Source organism: Aquarana catesbeiana, linkage group LG09 (assembly GCF_042186555.1).
Source record: "Aquarana catesbeiana isolate 2022-GZ linkage group LG09, ASM4218655v1, whole genome shotgun sequence".
NCBI lineage: Eukaryota > Metazoa > Chordata > Amphibia > Anura > Ranidae > Aquarana > Aquarana catesbeiana.
In genome coordinates, this window is record NC_133332.1 from 309,853,095 (window position 1) to 309,877,229 (window position 24,135).

Sequence of the window (24,135 nt, forward strand, 5' to 3'; positions counted from 1 at the left end):
CTAATCAGCAACTTCAGCACTTCACTTTCTGTTATTGCACAACACCGGGGCTGTCCATGCGCCAAAATCCTCACGTCCCCCCAGAATGAGCGTCTGCTATGTCACAACTTCTATGAAGAGACAAAACAGTCCGGTGTCCCCGTTTTACATAGACAGATCACAAATAGCAAAAGGATCACATGCATGGCTTTAATAGCATTCACCTCTGCCTATAAATACTAAGTCTACAACCCACAGTACATTAGCATGGTGGCCGGAGCAATTAACACCCCGACGCTGGTTGGTGGTCAGTGGGAGGAGAACCCTCCTTACACTGGTGAGTGAGCAGGAAGAATGTTCCTTACATTGGTGACCAGTGAGAAGAATGTTCCTTACATTGGTGATCAGTGGGAAGAATGTTCCTTACATTGGTGATCAGTGGGAAGAATGTTCCTTACATTGGTGATCAGTGGGAAGAATGTTCCTTACATTGGTGATCAGTGGGAAGAATGTTCCTTACATTGGTGATCAGTGAGAAGAATGTTCCTTACATTGGTGATCAGTGAGAAGAATGTTCCTTACATTGGTGATCAGTGAGAAGAATGTTCCTTACATTGGTGATCAGTGAGAAGAATGTTCCTTACATTGGTGATCAGTGAGAAGAATGTTCCTTACATTGGTGATCAGTGAGAAGAATGCTCCTTACATTGGTGATCAGTGAGAAGAATGTTCCTTACATTGGTGATCAGTGGGAAGAATGTTCCTTACATTGGTGATCAGTGAGAAGAATGTTCCTTACATTGGTGATCAGTGGGAAGAATGCTCCTTACATTGGTGATCAGTGAGAAGAATGTTCCTTACATTGGTGATCAGTGAGAAGAATGCTCCTTACATTGGGGATCAGTGAGAAGAATGCTCCTTACAGGGATCTAAACACATCACTGGTGTCAGTGGGAATGTATCTGAGAGAACCCCCCTGTGTTCCATAGAACTCTGGCTGAAAAAGGCCGCCATATCACAATGGTTCCAAATCCATCACACCAGCTACCATCTTAGAACGATACATTGTATATATTGGGAAATGTAGAAAAATGTTCGGGTATCGCTGCCTGCAACCTCCAGACCTTCCACAGTTACAAGTAATTCATATGTGATATGTAACCCCTGACATCCTCCATGGCGCCCCTCCACCATTCAAATCCCTCACATCCTCCATGGTGCCCCCTCCACCCTTCACATCCTCCATGATGCTCCTCCACCCTTCAGACCCCTCGCATTCTCCATGGTGCCCCATCCACCCTTCACATCCTCCATGATGCTCCTCCACCCTTCAGACCCATCGCATTCTCCATGGTGCCCCCTCCACCCTTCAGATCCCTCGCATCCTCCATGGTGCCCCCTCCACCCTTCAGACCCCTCGCATCCTCCATGGTGCCCCCTCCACCCTTCAGACCCCTCACATCCTCCATGGTGCCCCCTCCACCCTTCAGACCCCTCACATCCTCCATGGTGCCCCCTCCACCCTTCAGACCCCTCACATCCTCCATGGTGCCCCCTCCACCCTTCAGACCCCTCACATCCTCCATGGTGCCCCCTCCACCCTTCAGACCCCTCACATCCTCCATGGTGCCCCCTCCACCCTTCAGACCCCTCACATCCTCCATGGTGCCCCCTCCACCCTTCAGACCCCTCACATCCTCCATGGTGCCCCCTCCACCCTTCAGACCCCTCACATCCTCCATGGTGCCCCCTCCACCCTTCAGACCCCTCACATCCTCCATGGTGCCCCCTCCACCCTTCAGACCCCTCACATCCTCCATGGTGCCCCCTCCACCCTTCAGACCCCTCACATCCTCCATGGTGCCCCCTCCACCCTTCAGACCCCTCACATCCTCCATGGTGCCCCCTCCACCCTTCAGACCCCTCACATCCTCCATGGTGCCCCCTCCACCCTTCAGACCCCTCACATCCTCCATGGTGCCCCCTCCACCCTTCAGACCCCTCACATCCTCCATGGTGCCCCCTCCACCCTTCAGACCCCTCACATCCTCCATGGTGCCCCCTCCACCCTTCAGACCCCTCACATCCTCCATGGTGCCCCCTCCACCCTTCAGACCCCTCACATCCTCCATGGTGCCCCCTCCACCCTTCAGTCCCCTCACATCCTCCATGGTGCTCCCTCCACCCTTCAGTCCCCTCACATCCTCCATGGTGCCCCCTCCACCCTTCAGACCCCTCACATCCTCCATGGTGCCCCCTCCACCCTTCAGACCCCTCACATCCTCCATGGTGCTCCCTCCACCCTTCAGACCCCTCACATCCTCCATGGTGCCCCCTTCAGACGCCCCACATTCTCCATGGTGCCCCTCCACCCTTCAGGCCCCTCACATCCTCCATGGTGCCCCCCAACCCTCCAGACCCCCCACATCCTCCATGGTGCTCCTCAACCCTCCAGACCTCTCATATCCTCCATGGGGCTCCTCCACCCACCACATCCTCCACCCTTCAGACCCCTCCATGGTGCTCCTTTACCCTTCAGACCCCTCACATCCTCCATGGTGCCCCATCCACCCTTCAGACCCCTCACATCCTAAATGGTGCCCCCTCCACCCTTCAGACCCCTTACATCCTCCATGGTGCCCCCTCCACCCTTCAGATCCCTCACATCCTCCTTGGTGCTCCTCCACATCCTCCATGGTGCCCCCTCCACCCTTCGAGACCCCTCACATCCTCCATGGTGCCCCCTCCACCCTTCAGACCCCCACATCCTCCATGGTGCCCCCTCCACCCTTCAGACCCCCCACATCCTCCATGGTGCCTCCTCCACCCTTCAGACCCCCCACATCCTCCTTGGTGCCCCCTCCACCCTTCAGACCCCTCACATCCTCCATGGTGCCCCCTCCACCCTTCAGACCCCTCACATCCTCCATGGTGCCCCCTCCACCCTTCAGACCCCTCACATCCTCCATGGTGCTCCTCCACCCTCCAGACCCCTCACATCCTCCGTGATGCCCCCTCCACCCTTCAGACCCCTCACATCCTCCATGGTGCCCCCTCCACCCTTCAGACCCCTCAAATCCTTCATGGTGCCCCCTCCACCCTTCAGACCCCTCAAATCCTCCATGGTGCCCCCTCCACCCTTCAGACCCCTCAAATCCTCCATGGTGCCCCCTCCACCCCTCACATCCTCCATGGTGCCCCCTCCACCCCTCACATCCTCCATGGTGCCCCCTCCACCCTTCAGACCCCTCACATCCTCCATGGTGCTCCTCAACCCTCCAGACCTCTCATATCCTCCATGGGGCTCCTCCACCCACCACATCCTCCACCCTTCAGACCCCTCCATGGTGCTCCTTTACCCTTCAGACCCCTCACATCCTCCATGGTGCCCCATCCACCCTTCAGACCCCTCACATCCTAAATGGTGCCCCCTCCACCCTTCAGACCCCTCACATCCTAAATGGTGCCCCCTCCACCCTTCAGACCCCTCACATCCTCCATGGTGCCCCCTCCACCCTTCAGACCCCTCACATCCTCCATGGTGCCCCCTCCACCCTTCAGACCCCTCACATCCTCCATGGTGCCCCCTCCAACCTTCAGACCCCTCACATCCTCCATGGTGCCCCCTCCACCCTTCAGACCCCTCACATCCTCCATGGTGCCCCCTCCACCCTTTAGACCCCTCAAATCCTCCATGGTGCCCCCTCCACCCTTCAGACCCCTCAAATCCTCCATGGTGCCCCCTCCACCCTTCAGACCCCTCAAATCCTCCATGGTGCCCCCTCCACCCCTCAGACCCCTCACATCCTCCATGGTGCCCCCTCCACCCCTCACATCCTCCATGGTGCCCCCTCCACCCTTCAGACCCCTCACATCCTCCATGGTGCCCCCTCCACCCCTCACATCCTCCATGGTGCCCCCTCCACCCTTCAGACCCCTCACATCCTCCATGGTGCCCCTCCACCCTTCAGACCCCTCACATCCTCCATGGTGCCCCCTCCACCCTTCAGACCCCTCACATCCTCCATGGTGCCCCCTCCACCCTTCAGACCCCTTACATCCTCCATGGTGCCCCCTCCACCCTTCAGATCCCTCACATCCTCCTTGGTGCTCCTCCACATCCTCCATGGTGCCCCCTCCACCCTTCGAGACCCCTCACATCCTCCATGGTGCCCCCTCCACCCTTCAGACCCCCACATCCTCCATGGTGCCCCCTCCACCCTTCAGACCCCCCACATCCTCCATGGTGCCTCCTCCACCCTTCAGACCCCCCACATCCTCCTTGGTGCCCCCTCCACCCTTCAGACCCCTCACATCCTCCATGGTGCCCCCTCCACCCTTCAGACCCCTCACATCCTCCATGGTGCTCCTCCACCCTCCAGACCCCTCACATCCTCCGTGATGCCCCCTCCACCCTTCAGACCCCTCACATCCTCCATGGTGCCCCCTCCACCCTTCAGACCCCTCAAATCCTCCATGGTGCCCCCTCCACCCTTCAGACCCCTCAAATCCTCCATGGTGCCCCCTCCACCCTTCAGACCCCTCAAATCCTCCATGGTGCCCCCTCCACCCCTCACATCCTCCATGGTGCCCCCTCCACCCCTCACATCCTCCATGGTGCCCCCTCCACCCTTCAGACCCCTCACATCCTCCATGGTGCCCCCTCCACCCCTCACATCCTCCATGGTGCCCCCTCCACCCTTCAGACCCCTCACATCCTCCATGGTGCCCCCTCCACCCTTCAGACCCCTCACATCCTCCATGGTGCCCCCTCCACCCTTCAGACCCCTTACATCCTCCATGGTGCCCCCTCCACCCTTCAGATCCCTCACATCCTCCTTGGTGCTCCTCCACATCCTCCATGGTGCCCCCTCCACCCTTCGAGACCCCTCACATCCTCCATGGTGCCCCCTCCACCCTTCAGACCCCCACATCCTCCATGGTGCCCCCTCCACCCTTCAGACCCCCCACATCCTCCATGGTGCCTCCTCCACCCTTCAGAACCCCCACATCCTCCATGGTGCCCCCTCCACCCTTCAGACCCCTCACATCCTCCATGGTGCCCCCTCCACCCTTCAGACCCCTCACATCCTCCATGGTGCTCCTCCACCCTCCAGACCCCTAACATCCTCCGTGATGCCCCCTCCACCCTTCAGACCCCTCACATCCTCCATGGTGCCCCCTCCACCCTTCAGACCCCCCACATCCTCCATGGTGCCCCCTCCACCCTTCAGACCCCTCACATCCTCCATGGTGCCCCTCCACCCTTCAGACCCCCCACATCCTCCATGGTGCTCCTCCACCCTCCAGACCCCTCACATCCTCCGTGATGCCCCCTCCACCCTTCAGACCCCTCACATCCTCCATGGTGCCCCCTCCACCCTTCATACCCCTCCACACCATCCATGGTGCCCCCCTGTTCACTCACCATGGGCTCCTCGGTGTTCCTCTGGAACTGGACCAGTCTGGCCTTCCTCCTCTCCTCCGGACATCCATTGGTGGGGAGACATTCCTCGGCAAGAGCCCCGGAGGAGGGCGACAGAGGCTGAGGAGAGGAAGACATGGAGGAGGTCAGATATACACAGAGAGGAGGCTATACACCCGGTACACCCCTCCCCCACAGACCTTCACCCCGGTACACCCCTCCCCCACAGACCTTCACCCCGCTACACCCCTCCCCCACAGACCTTCACCCCGCTACACCCCTCCCCCAAAGACCTTCACCCCGATACACCCCTCCCCCAAAGACCTTCACCCCGATACACCCCTCCCCCGGAACACCCCTCCCCCACAGACCTTCACCCCCGGTACACCCCTCCCCCATAGACCTCCACCCTCTCCCCTCTCTCTCACCGGAGGAGGCGGCTTGCTCTGCAGTAATGTCTCCAGGTAGAGATCGGACAGAGCGCGCTCAAACTTCACCGTCATGTCTGTCCTCCGATCTCCTGACACACAATGAGCTGAGTCAGGAGAACCTCCTCCCCGCCCCCCACACAGGGGAGGACCCACCGACCGGCTATCACCTCCTCACAGGCCGGTCACTGCGGAGAGGAGACAACACACTGGACGGACTGAGGGGGGGGGGGGGCGTGCTCCCGGGTCACATGACCGCCGCTGATAGAGGTCACGTGATCCGGAGAGGACCCGCTACGTTATTCTGTCCGTGTCATGTGACCGAGCCATGGGGGGGGAAGGGGGCGGGGCTAAGGGCTGTCATGGCTCTGAGGGGACACTTGTTTACAACCTGTCATAGAGAAATAAAGGTCTCCATAGAGATCTGTGATCAATATATAATAAAGGTGTCCATAGAGATCTGTGATCAATATATAATAAAGGTGTCCATAGAGATCTGTGATCAATATATAATAAATGTCTCCATAGAGATCTGTGATCAATGTATAATAAATGTCTCCATAGAGATCTGTGATCAATATATAATAAATGTCTCCATAGAGATCTGTGATCAATGTATAATAAATGTCTCCATAGAGATCTGTGATCAATATATAATAAATGTCTCCATAGAGATCTGTGATCAATATATAATAAAGGTGTCCATAGAGATCTGTGATCAATATATAATAAAGGTACCATTATGAGGGGCTCCCACCATCCCTGTGCTGAGTTCCCAGGTCTGTACACCCGCTGTGCCCATTATGAGGAGTTCCCACCATCCCTGTGCTGAGTTCCCAGGTCTGTACACCCGCTGTGCCCATTATGAGGAGTTCCCACCATCCCTGTGCTGAGTTCCCAGGTCTGTACACCCGGTGTGCCCATTATGAGGGGTTTCCACCATCCCTGTGCTGAGTTCCCGGGTCTGGACACCCGCTGTGCCATTATGAGGGGTTCCCACCTTCCCTGTGCTGAGTTCCCGGGTCTGTACACCCGCTGTGCCCATTTTGAGGGGTTGCCACCATCCCTGTGCTGAGTTCCCAGGTCTGTACACCCGCTGTGCCCATTATGAGGAGTTCCCACCATCCCTGTGCTGAGTTCCCAGGTCTGTACACCCGGTGTGCCCATTATGAGGGGTTTCCACCATCCCTGTGCTGAGTTCCCGGGTCTGGACACCCGCTGTGCCCATTATGAGGGGTTCCCACCATCCCTGTGCTGAGTTCCCGGGTCTGTACACCCGCTGTGCCCATTTTGAGGGGTTGCCACCATCCCTGTGCTGAGTTCCCGGGTCTGTACACCCGCTGTGCCATTATGAGGGGTTCCCACCATCCCTGTGCTGAGTTCCCAGGTCTGTACACCCGGTGTGCCCATTATGAGGGGTTCCCACCATCCCTGTGCTGAGTTCCCGGGTCTGTACACCCGCTGTGCCATTATGAGGGGTTCCCACCATCCCTGTGCTGAGTTCCCAGGTCTGTACACCCGGTGTGCCCATTATGAGGGGTTGCCACCATCCCTGTGCTGAGTTCCCGGGTCTGGACACCCGCTGTGCCATTATGAGGGGTTCCCACCATCCCTGTGCTGAGTTCCCAGGTCTGTACACCTGCTGTGCCCATTATGAGGAGTTCCCACCATCCCTGTGCTGAGTTCCCAGGTCTGTACACCCGGTGTGCCCATTATGAGGGGTTTCCACCATCCCTGTGCTGAGTTCCCGGGTCTGGACACCCGCTGTGCCATTATGAGGGGTTCCCACCATCTCTGTGCTGAGTTCTGGGGTCTGTACACCCGCTGTGCCCATTATGAGGGGTTCCCACCATCCCTGTGCTGAGTTCCCGGGTCTGTACACCCGCTGTGCCATTATGAGGGGTTCCCACCATCTCTGTGCTGAGTTCTGGGGTCTGTATACCCGCTGTGCCATTATGAGGGGTTCCCACCATCTCTGTGCTGAGTTCCCGGGTCTGTACACCCCCTATGCCTATTATGAGGGGTTCCCACCATCCCTGTGCTAAGTTCCCAGGTCCGGACACCCGCTGTGCCCATTCTGAGGGGTTCCCACCATCCCTGTGCTGAGTTCCCGGGTCTGTACACCCACTGTGCCCAATATAAGGGGTTCCCACCATCCCTGTGCTGAGTTCCCGGGTCTGTACACCCGCTGTGCCCATTATAAGGGGTTCCCACCATCCCTGTGCTGAGTTCCCGGGTCTGTACACCCGCTGTGCCCATTATGAGGGGTTCCCGCCATCCCTGTGCTGAGTTCCCGGGTCTGTACACCCGCTGTGCCCATTCTGAGGGGTTCCCACCATCCCTGTGCTGAGTTCCCGGGTCTGTACACCCACTGTGCCCAATATAAGGGGTTCCCACCATCCCTGTGCTGAGTTCCCGGGTCTGTACACCCGCTGTGCCCATTATAAGGGGCTCCCACCATCCCTGTGCTGAGTTCCTGGGTCTGTACACCCGCTGTGCCCATTATAAGGGGTTCCCACCATCCCTGTGCTGAGTTCCCGGGTCTGTACACCTGCTGTGCCCATTCTGAGGGGTTCCCGCCATCCCTGTGCTGAGTTCCCGGGTCTGGACACCCGCTGTGCCCATTATGAGGGGCTCCCACCATCCCTGTGCTGAGTTCTGGGGTCTGTATACCCGCTGTGCACATTATGAGGGGTTCCCACCATCTCTGTGCTGAGTTCCCGGGTCTGTACACCCCCTATGCCTATTATGAGGGGTTCCCACCATCCCTGTGCTAAGTTCCCAGGTCCGGACACCCGCTGTGCCCATTCTGAGGGGTTCCCACCATCCCTGTGCTGAATTCCCGGGTCTGTACACCTGCTGTGCCCAATATAAGGGGTTCCCACCATCCCTGTGCTGAGTTCCCGGGTCTGTACACCCACTGTGCCCATTATAAGGGGTTCCCACCATCCCTGTGCTGAGTTCCCGGGTCTGTACACCTGCTGTGCCCATTCTGAGGGGTTCCCGCCATCCCTGTGCTGAGTTCCCGGGTCTGGACACCCGCTGTGCCCATTATGAGGGGTTCCCGCCATCCCTGTGCTGAGTTCCCGGGTCTGGACACCCGCTGTGCAATTATGAGGGGTTCCCACCATCCCTGTGCTGAGTTCCCGGGTCTGGACACCCGCTGTGCCCATTATATGGGGTTCTCAGTGATGCAGCAACACACAGGGACTAGGTGTCAGTCAGGGACAATGTGATTGGCCGCTCCTGGTTCCCGGTCTGAAGTCCACCACCAGCTATCACAGTCAGAGTGTCAGACATGTCTATGAACTAAGCCCAAGCAACCGCTCTTCCCTTCCTGTGTCTAGCAGCAGCCAGCAGTTGTTTTCAGCAGTGAGTGCCCAGTTTGAAGTCCACTGCGGGCAAACCCACCACACCTTCCCATCCCATATCACAGGCGCAAGTGATTCAATCACCGCCGGTGCTTACTGGTCCAGCCGAGATTTGTAGAGGAGGCGCCGCTCAGGCCTTTCGTTCTATCCAGTGCCAGGGGGAAACCAGAAGTGACACTGCGGAAGGCACTGCCCGCTTCCCAGGGGCTGCGCCAATCAAACCCCACAGACAGAATTATTCTAGAATTGGGAAGTGTTCGGATCGCATTGCATTGCGCCCCAAGGACTCCCCAAAGAAAGCCAATGAAGCCGCAATCAAAGACGTCACGCTTCCCATAGACAGCTGTGTGTCCGGCCCGCAGTACACACTTATAGGGCCACTTTTGTGAATAGCTTGGGGGGGGGGGGGGGGGGGTGGGGGGAGCGGTGCCCCTGTGCCACCTATGGACGGGCCACCACTGCCTCCCACTGATACCGATAATGGGGCACTATTCCTCCCAGTGACACCAGTGATGGGGCACTATTCCTCCCACCGACACCAATGATGGTGGATTGTTTACTCCCACAGACACTGGGACATTTTATACTCCCATTGGCCATAGTCCGGCCCCATTAAAGTCTGAAGGACAGTAAACAAGCCCTTTGTTTCGAAAGTTTGGAGACCCCTGCTCTAGCTGTCAGCTGCTATATCTTCATGGGAGCTTGTTCTTTTGAAAATCAATAGACTTACTGGCCGGATCAACAGGTGAAAATGAAAGAAAGACAGACCTTATAAAGAAAACTAATGCAGCCATCAAATCTAAGAAACAGTGAGCTGTAATACACTGCAATCAATTGCGTTTTGGTTTAATATTGATTTAGGGAATTGATATAACCCGTACCTGTGCAGGCTTTTCTGGTTTAATCTGAAGCTATATATACATATACAGTATCTCACAAAAGTAAGTACACCCCTCACATCTTTGTAAATCTTTTCTTCTATCTTTTCATGTGACAACACTGAAGAAATGACACTTGTCTACAATGTAAAGTAGTGAGTGTACAGCTTGTATAACAGTGTAAATTTGCTGTCCCCTCAAAATAGCTCAACACACAGCCATTAATGTCTAAACCGCTGGCAACAAAAGTGAGTACACCCCTAAGTGAAAATGTCCAAATTGGGGCCCAAAGTGTCAATATTTTGTGTGGCCACCATTATTTTCCAGCACTGCCTTAACCCTCTTGGGCATGGAGTTCACCAGAGCTTCACAGGTTGTCACTGGAGTCCTCTTCCACTCCTCCATGATGACATCACAGAGCTGGTGGATGTTAGAGACCTTGCGCTCCTCCACCTTCCATTTGAGGATGTCCCACAGATGATCAATAGGGTTTAGGTCTGGAGACATGCTTGGCCAGTCCATCACCTTTACCCTCAGCTTCTATAGCAAGGCAGTGGTGGTCTGGGAGCTGTTTGGGGTCGTTATGTTGGAATACTGCCCTGCGGCCCAGTCTCTGAAGGGAGGGGATCATGCTCTGCTTCAGTATGTCACAGTACATGTTGGCATTCATGGTTCCCTCAATGATCTTGAGCTCCCCAGTTCCGGCAGCACTCACGCAGCCCCAGACCATGACACTCCCAACACCATGCTTGACTGGACAAGACACACTTGTCTTTGTCCTCCTCACCTGGTTGCCCCCACACACGCTTGTCACCATCTGAACTAAATAAGTTTATCTCGGTCTCATCAGACCACAGGACATGGTTCCAGTAATCCATGTCCTTAGTCTGCTTGTCTTCAGCAAACTGTTTGTGGACTTTCTTGTGCATCATCTTTAGAAGAGACTTCCTTCTGGGATGACAGCCATGCAAACCAATTTGATGCAGTGTGCGGCGTATGGTCTGAGCACTGACAGGCTGACCCCCCCCACCCCTTCAACCTCTGCAGCAATGCTGGCAGCACTCATACGTCTATTTCCCAAAGACAACCTCTGGATATGACGCTGAGCACGTGACCTCAACTTCTTTGGTGGACCATGGCGAGGCCTGTTCTGAGTGGAACCTGTCCTGTTATACCGCTGTATGGTCTTGGCCACCATGCTGCAGCTCAGTTTCAGGGTCTTGGCAATCTTCTTATAGCCTAGGCCATCTTTTTTTCAGATCCTCAGAGAGTTCTTTGCCATGAGGTGCCATGTTGAACTTCCAGTGACCAGTATGAGAGAGTGAGAGCGATAACACCAAATTTAACACACCTGCTCCCCATTCACACCTGAGACCTTGTAACACTAACGAGTCACATGACACCAGGGAGGGAAAATGGCTAATTGGGCCCAATTTGGACATTTTTGCTTTTGTTGCCAGCAGTTTAGACATTAATGGCTGTGTGTTGAGTTATTTTGAGGGGACAGCAAATTTACACTGTTATACAAGCTGTACACTCACTACTTTACATTGTAGACAAGTGTCATTTCTTCATTTTGTAAAATATTTACAAAAATGTGAGTAGTGTACTCACTTTTGTGAGATACTGTGTGTAAAATATATATATATATATATATATATATATATATATATATCTCTCTCTCTCTCTATCTCTCTCTCTTTTTTTTAATTTATTTATTTATTTTTTTTTAACACCGGCCAAACATTCTAAAGTGACTTCCTGCTAGGCAAGTTTTCTGCCCAATGTAGCATTACAGATGTTTGCCAAAAATCGAATTTCCTGCTGAAGTGGCAAGTTCCCCGGCCAGGTCATGTGACCACAGCACTCAGCATACAGCTGTAGGAAGTGGGGGAAGTGTGAGAATTCCAATTCAATCAGCAGAGTAATGGAACCCACAATGACGTTATCTATACAAAGGGCTGGGGGGGTATTTTGGTAAGTTACACAAAGAGCTCATTTACATTGGCGTTTCCCTGTGAAGAGTGATCCATGGTGGATCACTTTACAAAAAAAAAAAAAAAAAAAAAAAAAAGGGACATTTGACAAGTGGTGAGGAGGGCTTCTCAGCCTCTTTTAACCCCAAGAGTCCGCAGCACCACCCCGGTGACTTTAAAGACACTCCATGACAAAGTACAAATGCCATCTGTCTTACCTTTGCATCTTAAGGTGGGGGAGGGGGCTGTAAAAATACAGCTCAACCCCCCCCCCTCTTTAAACAAGTAAGTGTAAACACTAGCTGGCTATGCACTACGAGATTATAATTTGAAATGTTTCGTTTTTTTAAGAACATTCGATCTACTAATTGGTTGTGGGGGTCAAATCGATGTTGGTTTTTAGCCAGGACGACAGAAATTTATTTGGTTTTTGAACGAACAAATATTTCTAAAAGAGTGGATGTGGTTTTCGTTTGGCAAAGTCCATTAAGCTTAACATTTTAATATTAAAAGCAAATGAAAAATGAACGATTTTTAAATGGACATTCGTGAAGTCGTTGAAAGTACCGAGAATCTTTAATTATAGAATCTATAATTATTTGTTCGAAAATCTACTACTGCATACCCAGCTTAAGGCTCTGTTTTCACCACTGCAATTTGTTGTGTGACGTGACACATGACAAGTCAAAACCCATGTATTTCAATGGTTCGCAGCGACTCCACAAAAGGTTTTTGCACTACTTTGTTTCCGACGTTCGGTGCGACTTGTTCTCACATGGTTTTCACCGGTCACAAAAAAAAAAAAAAAAAAACCCAATAAGTGAATATTGAATTGGTTTGCGCAAAAGTTATAGCGTCTACAAACTGAGATTTTTATTTATTAATGTATTTTTTACTAGTAAAGGCGGAGATCAGCGGACTTATAGCAGGACTGCTGTTTGGTTTGCGCAAAAGTTATAGCGTATACAGACTATGGGATACCCACCACGAACAGTGGTGGGTTCAGGACTAGCAGCCCCTTCAAAGCCCGAGTGTTTAAATTTGAACTTCTCGTGTATTTGTATACCAAACTTTATCATTTGTAGGGTTGCACTGATACCACTTTAAGACCAACGGGGCACCAGGCTGCCGGCTTGTGTTTATATTGTAATCAGCTGTGATTGGACACAGCTGATCACGTAGTAAATAGCAGCCACGATTGGCTCTTTACCCCCATTCTTTGATCAGCTGTATCCTCAGGACACGGCAATCACAGAGCGCGCCGCAAGAATGATCATAGGAGGACATACGACACATGTCAATGTGCGACTGCGCTGTAGCTGTCATTCGGCTATAGCAGTGTTTCTCAACTCCAATCCTCAAGGCGCACCAACAGGTCATGTTTTCAGGATTTCCACTATTTTGCACAGGTGATTTGATCAGTTTCACTGCCTTAGTAATTACCACAGCCGTTTCATCTGAGGGAAATCCTGAAAACATGACCTGTTGGTGCGCCTTGAGGATTGGAGTTGAGAAACACTGGGCTATAGCATGCTCAGGAACTGGTTAAAAATAAAAAAAATTCAGACACCTTTAACAAGCATAAATATTTTATTCTGAAGCATAAAACGCAAGTGTTTTTATAATAGTACAGTCTACTTTTAGCATCAAAAAATTTCAATTTTATCCCAACTAAGAAGAAGGACCAAATGCAATGTATAAACATTAAAGGGACAAAATTGGAAGTAGTTTAAAAGGTCAAATCGTCATTTTCATGTTTAAATCTACAAAGAATTCACATAACGAGAGAGAAGAGAAGAGAAGAGAAGAGAAGAGAAGAGAAGAGAAGAGAAGAGAAGAAGAGAAGAGAGGACTACCCTATAAAAAAACAAAACCAAACAAAAAATAATAAAGGATGTGGATGATGGTCCGGTCAAGGTAGGAAATCTGAACACAAGGCAACACGTCAATCTTCCAACAGAAGACAAGCTCGGTGCAAGCCGAGGGTTAACTTGCAGCGCAATGACTCTCAGATGTGATGCGAAAGTAGCATGTCCTGGGTGATTAAAGATCAGGAACTCGCTAATCTGAAAAAGTAAAAAAAAAAAAAAAAAAAAAACACGCCCAATGACCTGTGTAATCAAGTACAGCCCCATCCGTCTTCAGGGAGGGGGGCTTGTAAAGCTGAACTCCAGGCAAACATAGGCAGGAGCTGCTTTACCCGCCAAAAGGATTTGTATTTTCGTCCATCCATGTCAAGGATTAGCAGCCAGGTAGAGGACAGCACCTGTTATAGACAGCAGAAGGAATACAGCAGTGTCTTCTCTCCACCACAAGTCGCCTGGCTGGACAGTGAAAGAACAGCAGATCATAATAGACATGATACCTCTGCTCACCCTGCCGTCTCCTTCTATCAGCATGACTGGATCCCGATCCTGCACCTCCCTCTGCAAGGGACTGCAAGAGGTTGACTCCAAGCCAAAATATTTACAACCGGTGCATCTTTATTAATGAAAACCTAGCTGCAGGAATGTGTCAAATCTGCCTGGAGTTCAGCTTTAAGTACTGACCTACATGTATGCAACACGAGGCTTCAAACTGCTTTCATGGTGGTCAGGTCACTAGCACGCCGCTGGATTCCCCAGTCAGCAGCAATTGCATACATGGAAGTCAGGACAATGAGGGGGAGGGGGGGGGGGGGGGGTTGGGGGGTAGAATACAGATGGGGCAGCACACAAGTACACAGGGGGCACTAGGAGTCGTGTGCACTGCAGTTCACTTGTGTTCTTAAAAACAAAATTATACTGTAAATGGGGGGCTGAGGTTGGGTATCCCCCATAACGAAACTGTCCTGGAATTAGTGACCTCGGCGTAAAACCTCAACGCATCAGCAGGCTGTGTTTAGGACCATCCACGCGTTCCAGCTTCTCAAAGTGTTTCCTTGCATTTCGTATATTTATTAAAGTAGCAGCTGAAGCTGTAAAAGTAAATAGGTGTGAGAATTTTATAAATATATATATTTTATAATATAAATATATATACACATACACACACACACACTATCTATCCACATACATACCATCTCTCTGTATAGAGAGATAGTGTGTATTATATATCTATAGAGAGAGAGACACAGAGACAGATAGTATGCATCTCTCTCTCTCTATATACACACACACACACACACACACACACACACACACACACACATAAACCCCCCCCCGCACAACAACTATGCTTGATAGAATAAAAAAAAAAAAAAAAAAAAAACACAACAAACAACAAACAACAACAAACAAAAAACAAAAAACAACAAACAAACAACAAAAAACAAAAAACAGAAAACAAAAAACAACAAACAAAAAAAACAAAAACTTACGAATTGAGGGGTCGGACATTACAACCATGACATAGGTGTTGGATGTGAAGATATCTATGAAAGCAGCAAAGTTGGAATTCCGGACTTCCATGCTCTGGAAAGAGGCCGCCAGTTTACTGTAAACAAAAAGAAAGGAGGAAAAAAAAAAATAAATAAATAAAAAAGGTGCAACAAACTTTACTGTATTGTAATGTAATGTAGATGTAAAGCGTTGCGTAAATTGATGGCGCTATACAAAAGTACCGGAAATAAAATAACTAGCAAGGTTTACCTAATAAAAGTGGCCAGTGAGTGTATATTGAGCCTTATTTGTTGAAGATAAACATTGCCTGGAGTTAGTAAAACAAAAAAGCTTTGAGATTTTTCTTACCTGCAGCTTAATTTGAACTGTTTTATAATGTTGCTAATCTTCTCAAATCTATGAATGTCCCTCTGTTCCTTACACTGGTAGTGCGATATTACCTAAAGGGGGAAAAATAGGAAAGAAAAAGAAAGGAGAAAGGAGAAAGGAGAAAGGAGAAAGGAGAAAGGAGAAAGGAGAAAGGAGAAAGGAGAAAGGAGAAAGGAGAAAGGAGAAAGGAGAAAGGAGAAAGGAGAAAGGAGGAGACACAGAGAGACAGAGAATGAAGGAAAAAGAAAGAAAAAAAAAGAAAGAAAAAAAAGAAAGAACACAAGAAAAGGAAATAGAAAAAAAAAAAAAAGAAAAAAAAAAAAAGGAGGAAGAAGAATTTCAGTTACAAAACATTTAGTATAATAGTAATATTCCTAATAATTCCAGGCAGAGATCTCTCACCAGAAAAGTCGCTCTCTCGAATAGCAGCACTTCATCGGCCTCGATGATCTGAGCGAAGTTCCGCAGATTGGATTCCAGCTGCTGCACATTGGGAATGAGCTGATAGACGATGCTGGACCAGGCCTGAGAACAGAGGAGGAGATAGAGCCAATCATTCATACCGCTGTCACTGTACTAACCTCTATGCGCGTTACACAGCAATGGCAGGATCTCGGTACCTTGTATAGAGTTTCATCCCAAATGGAGGTCCTGAAGCACGCGCAATCCAAAGGCCTGGAGAGACGCCTCAAATCCTCCTCTCGCTCCTTAAATATCTGGGAGGGGGAAGTAAAGAAATTGGAAGTTAATAGTAAATCTTTCTAGTGGGGACACACATTGCAATACACTCCCCCCCATACAAAGTATGAACACCGATCTTTCTTCCCCTAGTACAGGGATATGCAACTAGCGGACATCCAGCTGTTGCAGAACTACAAGTCCCATGAGGCATAGCAAGTCTCTGACACAAGCATGACACCCCAAGGCATGATGGAACTTGTAGTTTTGCAACAACTGGAGGTTCGCTAATTGCATATCCCTGCCCTAGTAAGTCCCACCCCCCCTTCAGTTATAACACACACTGAGGGAACACACTTAACCCCTTAATCACCCCCTAGTGTTAACCCCTTCCCTGCCAGTGACATTTATACAGTAATCGGTGCATTTTTATAGCTCTGATCGCTGTATAATTGTCAATGGTCCCAAAAATGTGACAAAAAAGTGTCCAAATTGTCCGTCGAGAAGAAGAAAGAAGAAAGAAGAAAGGAGAAAGAAGGAGATAGCCGCCATTACTAGTAAAAAAATAAAAATGCTATAAAATCTATCCCCTATTTTGTAGATGCTATAACATTTGCACAAACCAATCAATATACACAAAAATATGTAGAAGAATATAAATCGGCCTAAACGGAAGAAAAAAATATTTTTTTAACATGTGGAAGAAGGTGATCTGGTCAGATGAGACCCAAATTGAACTTTTTGGCCTAAAAAAAAAAAAACGCTATGTGTGGAGGAAAACTAACACTGCACATCACCCTGAACACACCATCCCCACCGTGAAACATGGTGGTGGCAGCATCATGTGGTGGGGATGCTTTTCTTCAGCAGGGACAGGGAAGCTGGTCAGAGTTGGTGGGAAGATGGATGGAGCCAAATACAGGGCAATCTTAGAAGAAAACCTGTTAGAGTCTGCAAAAGACTTGGGACTGAGGCGGAGGTTCACCTTCCAGCAGGACAACGACCCGAAACATCCAGCCAGAGCTACAATGGAATGGTTTAGATCAAAGCATATTCATGTGTTAGAATGGCCCACAGTCCAGACCTAAATCACATTGAGAATCTGTGGCAAGACTTGAAAATTGCTGTTCACAGACGCTCTCCATCCAATCTGACAGAGCTTGAGATATTTTGCAAAGAAGAATGGGCAGAAATGTCCCTCTCTAGATGTGCAAAGCTGGTAGAGACATCCCCAAAAAGACTTGCAGCTTTAATTGCAGAGAAAGGGGGTACTACAAAGTATTGACTCCGGGGGGCGCCATACAAATGTACCCCCCACACTTTTCAGATGTTTGTAAAAAAAAAAAAAAAAAAAAAAAAAAAAAAAAGTTGATCATTTTCCTTCAACTTCACAATTATGTGCCACTTTGTGTTGGTCTATCACATAAAATCCCAATAAAATACATTTACGTTTTTGGTTGCAACATGACAAAATGTGGAACATTTCAAGGGGTATGAATACTTTTTCAAGGCACTATACCTATTAATTCGGTCAGCCAAACTCTTCCGCTCCACCTGCCACAGGGTAACAATGCTGCACTCGGGGCGTGTCCAAGATGGCCACCGGAGCAGACGTGCCTTGTGGGAGCTCTGAGCCCTTTTTCCTGAATATCACCTTCCACATCCACCCCCCATTTTGACAGCCAGCACAGGGAGAAGTTTCTCTGCTAGCTGTCAAAGCATGGGGAGTGGGGTCCAGTCCTTTTATAACATGTTACACCTTGAATACGTGTATAACATGTAGCATTTTATGAAAGGTGAACGTATCCTTTAACTCAATGTTTCTCAACTCCAGTCCTCACGTCGCCCTCAACAGGTCATGTTTTCAGGATTTCCCTCAGATGAAATGTCTGTGATAATTACTAAGGCAGTGAAACTGATCAAATCAACTGTGCAAAATAATGGAAAGCCTGAAAACATGACCCGTTGGGGGTACTTGAGAAACACTGCTTTAAAAGACCTAGCCCCGCCTGCTGCAATTTCCATCAAGCAAGTGCTCATGGGAGCTGCACTTCATGCTGAAACCTTGGCCTCGTCCCATAAGAGAACCTACAGACTGACTCGGTACTCACCAGATCTCGTTGATCTTCCTGCACCAAATCCATCTTGTGCACCAGACAAAACACTTTGGCATCGGGAGAGTTCTGCAAGATGGCTTCTAAACAGGACTGATAATAATGCATGTCCTTCTCCAGCTCGCGGCTCTCAACGTCAAAAACGTAGATGAGAACTTCCACGTTGCGGAAGATGTTGTCCCGCTGACTGGTGAAGTAATTCTCCATGAAGGTGTCCTGACTGAACGACACAATGAGACAGATTACTCCATCTGCTCCGCAATAATTCAGATGGTCATTTCTAAATATCAAACCTCAAAAAGCATGCAGAGCGTTTTCATTACTTTCAAGGAATAGGTTGTAGATGGAAAACAGTACCCCCCAACTGGCTATTGCCCCCAACATGTAGATGGGAAACAGAACCCCCAACTGGCCATTTTGCCAACCTGTAGATGAAAAACAGTACCAACAACTGGCCATTTTGCCAACCTGTGGATGGGAAACAGTACCCCCCAAACTGGCCATTGCCCCCACCTGTAGATGGAAAACAGTACCAACAACTGGCCATTGTGCCAACCGGTGGATGGGAAACAGTACCCCTAAACTGGCCATTGCCCCCAACCTGTAGATGGGAAACAGTACCAACAACTGGCCATTGCCCCCAACCTGTAGATGGGAAACAGTACCCCCCAACCTGTAGATGGGAAACAGTACCAGCAACTGGCCATTGCCCCCAACCTGTAGATGGGAAACAGTACCCCCCCAAACTGGCCATTGCCCCCAACCTGTAGATGGGAAACAGTACCCCCAACTGGCCATTGCCCCCAACCTGTAGATGGGAAACAGTACCCCCAACTGGCCATTGCCCCCAACCTGTAGATGGGAAACAGTACCCCCAATTGGCCATTGCCCCCACCTGTAGATGGAAAACAGTACCAACAACTGGCCATTGCCCCCAACTGTAGATGGAAAACAGTACCAACAACTGGCCATTGCCCCCAACCTGTAGATGGGAAACAGTACCCCCCAACCTGTAGATGGGAAACAGTACCCCCCAACCTGTAGATGGGAAACAGTACCAACAACTGGCCATTTTGCCAACCTGTGGATGGGAAACAGTACCCCCCAAACTGGCCATTGCCCCCAACCTGTAGATGGGAAACAGTACCCCCAATTGGCCATTGCCCCCACCTGTAGATGGAAAACAGTACCAACAACTGGCCATTGTGCCAACCGGTGGATGGGAAACAGTACTCCCAACTGGCCATTGTCCCCAACCTGTAGATGGGAAACAGTACCAACAACTGGCCATTGTGCCAACCGGTGGATGGGAAACAGTACCCTCAAACTGGCCATTGCCCCCAACCTGTAGATGGGAAACAGTACCAACAACTGGCCATTGCCCCCAAACCTGTAGATGGGAAACAGTACTCCCAACTGGCCATTGCCCCCAACCTGTAGATGGAAAACAGTACACCCAATTGGCCATTGCCCCCACCTGTAGATGGAAAACAGTACCAACAACTGGCCATTGCCCCTAACCTGTAGATGGGAAACAGTACCCCCCAACCTGTAGATGGGAAACAGTACCAACAACTGGCCATTGTGCCAACCGGTGGATGGGAAACAGTACCCCCAAACTGGCCATTGCCCCCAACCTGTAGATGGGAAACAGTACTCCCAACTGGCCATTGCCCCCAACCTGTAGATGAGAAAGAGTACCAACAACTGGCCATTGCCCCAACCTGTAGATGGAAAACAGTACTCCCAACTGGCTCTACTCACGTATGTAGCAGCACAACGTTAAGACCCACCGCTGTGCTGCCACATATACATGTACAGATGGGGGGGGGTTTATATTTCGTTGGGATGGAGTATAAACCATCTACTCGGTATTGTACTTGCTTAGGAAAGCTGTACTTACCCACCGCAATCCCAAAGATTTAACACCAGGTTACCCAAGAATCGCACATGAGAGTGTTCGACGTCAACTGCAAAAAAACAAAAAAAAAACAAAATAAAAACCATTTAATTGATTGAACGAAAATCGTACAGTTTTTGTCCGAAAATACAACACACATCACTTCCGATTTGTATTCTGTTTTACGAAAATTTTCATGCGTTGGTAACCTATTAAATATGGAGTTTAGCATTCAAAATAAAACAGGACGATCATTCGTTCGATAATCTCATCTTGATCCCTTCTTAATAAAGCTTACCTATAGGCGAGTCTATAATAAAAGCTTACCTATAGGTAGTGTACACATCGCCTAAACATGCACCGTCCAGGAGATATTTACGTTACATGCAGCCAGTGACATGACTGGCGCATGCGCTCTGAAGAACGGCCACCCACCCGTGCCGTTCCTTCCGAGCCCTGTGCCGTGAACGGCGGCTCCCGCGGGAGTGACGTCATCGTGGCTCCGACCAGTCAGAGCCCGCGAACCCGGAAGCGGCTGCAGCGCTGACATCACAGCGCTGGAACAGCTTAATCTCAAGGAAAATTTCACATAATGCGCTAGTATGCGATACTAGCACATTATGACTTTACACCTTGCAGGAAAAAAAAAAAAAAATCCAGCGGTATACAACCGCTTTAAGGGATGTGATGAATTTTTTGGGGGGCAAGACAATTCATTACTTCCCCCACTGACAGGACAGAGCTCTGCCTTGTTTACATGTTCTGTGTGCGTCCCGGATGATCATTGGGTGCCGGCGGTAATCTATTGGCTGGCACCCGCTGATCGTAATCTGCTGTGTAAAGTCACAGTGGAGCCGGGTCGCCGGCGGTGCACCCCGCCCCCCCCCCCCCCCCGAAGTGCCAAATCACATACTAGATACGAGATCCGGTACAGCAGGTCCACCTTGCCGCCGTATATATTGAAGTTATACAAAAATCGGCAAGCTGTTACATTGTGGCTGATATTTGTTTACATCAATATAAACTATTTTTTTTTTTGTTTCTTCTAAGAAAATACTTACTTGTGGCTCCCAGACGACGAGTGTCCCGTGCGATGTAATTTGCGAAGATAATGGATCTCATGCTGGTCTTCCCAGATCCGCTCTTCCCCATCAACAGCACCTGTAAAAAAAAAAGAATCATAAATCACCATATATGGATCCGGGCTGTAAAGAGCGCGATCTCGCATTTTTTTTTTTTTTAATTATGTAAACTCAAAATCGGTAAAACCTCCATCTATTCTAAAATCTTTGGAAGATTTGAGGTCATTTAAAAAAAAAATAAATAAAATCACATTCGTTTTTTAAAATCTGCAGCTCTCATTAAAATAATCCCTGCCAAGTATTTGATATAAAATTAGATTTTAAAAAAGGACAAAACCTTATATTTTGGTTTGGATAGATGGGTGGGGTCAGAACCACTGTCTGGGTTTGCCATCGCCGCAAAAAAAAGAAAAAAAAAGAACCAAACGCACTGGACTGCATAAAAAACACTTAAAAAATGCGCATGCAGAAAAGCATCTGGAACGCACCCGGATTGCGTTTCGCCCTTATTCCTTTAAAGGGCCAGTTCACACCACATGCAGTCCAGTGCGGTTTTATTTTTTTCTGCATCAAAAAGCGCATAGAATGTAGATTATATGGTTTTCAATGGTATAGTTCACACCGGTGTTAGCAATTCCAGGAAAAAAATAAAATGTAGAACATGCTGCATTTTTCCTGGATCGGTCCCCACTGTCTTCTGCCACCAGCGTGTCGTAGATCGCTGCGATCGTTGTGCGGCAATCTTACCCCCCCCCAGGTCAACAGAACGAGATTTCCCTTCAATTACTTTTCTGGGGACAACCCAAAATTTGGGATTTTTCTTTTACTTTCAGTGATAAATGGTAAACAGGACAGATAGGAGAGGGCGAATATTTTTAATGGGGGCACAGGCAGCAATAAAAACTGACAGGGGTTCTAATACCTCTGCACTCTTTTCCAAAACAAAAAAAATAAATAAAAACTAAAAACAAAAAGTTTTGCCTTTAGTTCAGGGATATGCAATTAGCGGACCTCCAGCTGCTGCAAAACTACAAGTTCCATCATGCCTCTGCCCCTGGGTGTCATGCTTGTGGCTGTCAGAGTCTTGCTATGCCTCATGGGAATTGTAGTTCTGCAACAGCTGGAGGTCCGCTAATTGCATATTCCTGCTTTAGTATAACTGGCAGGTGATCAGGAGGTGCCACTGCTGCCACCTAACACTTGTCGACCCCCCCCCCCCCCCCCCCCCAATTTTTTAAATGGCTATCTTACATTGCGAGGCTGCGCCGCAACTGCAAGCCAAAACGTTTGGCTCGCGGTTGCAGTGCATCCCCCATCGATCTCAAAAGTTCGCCGCCCGTCAAAGTACGCAGCCCGAGTTAAAAACGCAGCGGCCACGAACCAAAGCATCGAAACGTGTGTACAACCCTGCAAGGGTGAAAAGTTAGAAATCCTGTGGGCAGCCCGTATGGCGGTAAAACCACGGCTCAGCCTCCTGTTTTAAACCCCCCCCAAATGCCTCCTTTCCTATAAAAAAAAAAAAAAAAAAAAAAAAAAAAAAAAAAAAAGGGACTTGCTCTGGTATCATCTGCATATCATTACACTGAATGGTTTTCCCTGATAATAGCAACAGGACAATGGCCTGTGCAAGGTGAGAGTGCTGGTTCACATGGGGGCAGCTTCAAAGGTCACCCGACTCTCAAGCCGCCCCCCGTACGGTGTGACTTGCAAAATGACTTCTGTATAAGAAGTCAACGCAAAGCCACTGCGAAGTCGCCCCAAAAGTAGTACAGGAACATTTTTCTTGACTTGAGTCGCTCCTATTAGAACGGTTCCATTGCAATGCATAGAGCGCGACTTGTCGGGTGCCCCCCCGCGTCAACTGGCACACCTATAGACCTCCGCCGGGGGAGGGGGGTTGAGGCAGTAGAGCCGCAACATGTTACATGTTCTCAGCATACGTAGCACATTGTGAGCATGCTACCTTTGATGGACAACCCCCCCTCCCCCAACACCACCTCTCCCAGTTTCCACTGCGGAGGATCCTGAGTGATAATGGGAATGCGCATAGGAAAGGCACACTATGCAAATATTACACTGGTCCGACCTGATTGATCCAGGAACAAACACCCCAGGGCTCCAGGTAAACTGCTGGTGTCACCAGGGAAACCGCAAACTTAAAGAGCTCTAATTATTCGGCATTCATTTGAGCCGGACAGACAATAGCCAATTGCAAATTATGTGAGCAAACTGCAGTTCTTCTTTAAGTCTGCTCCTCCCCTCCCCCCAAACAAAATTAAACAGTCTGCAGTCCGCTCACATAATTTGCAACAAAAACCATCTTTGCCATTCTGAAGCTTCCCTCCAACCACTTTGCATATTACTGATGTGAATGTACAATGAATATGTAAAGCGCTGCGTAAAATTGACAGCGCTATATAAGTACCTGAAATAAATATTTTATATATACTGCGATTCTGTACTTGTGGCAAATATCCTGCAGAAATCTCCCTCCACTGAGACAGCCATTTAAACTGTGGGGCAGCTGAAGCTGCTGCCTGTTGACTCCAAGTGGT

General features: G+C 49.6%; 2 protein-coding genes across 2 annotated transcripts in view; both read right to left on the minus strand.

Annotated features, from left to right (window-relative positions):
• MPP1 (MAGUK p55 scaffold protein 1) overlaps positions 1 to 6,058 on the minus strand; it is a 47,021-nt gene extending 40,963 nt beyond the window's left edge. Inside the window, exons 1-2 of the mRNA XM_073600639.1 lie at positions 5,833 to 6,058; positions 5,408 to 5,524 (exon numbers count right to left, since the gene is read on the minus strand). Of these exons, the coding sequence (XP_073456740.1) occupies positions 5,408 to 5,524; positions 5,833 to 5,907 (192 nt within the window). The 5' untranslated portion in view covers positions 5,908 to 6,058. The remainder of the gene's footprint in view (positions 1 to 5,407; positions 5,525 to 5,832) is intronic.
• A 7,570-nt stretch (positions 6,059 to 13,628) lies between these two features.
• On the minus strand, positions 13,629 to 21,659 carry LOC141108733 (ras-related GTP-binding protein A; the record flags this gene model as incomplete). Its single annotated transcript, XM_073600632.1, is given in 8 exon segments — positions 13,629 to 15,013; positions 15,416 to 15,531; positions 15,786 to 15,877; positions 16,209 to 16,331; positions 16,427 to 16,522; positions 18,596 to 18,818; positions 20,502 to 20,568; positions 21,560 to 21,659. Coding segments are annotated over 8 exon segments (915 nt in total), but the record flags the coding sequence as incomplete, so codon positions are not given.
• Positions 21,660 to 24,135: the final 2,476 nt, after the last annotated feature.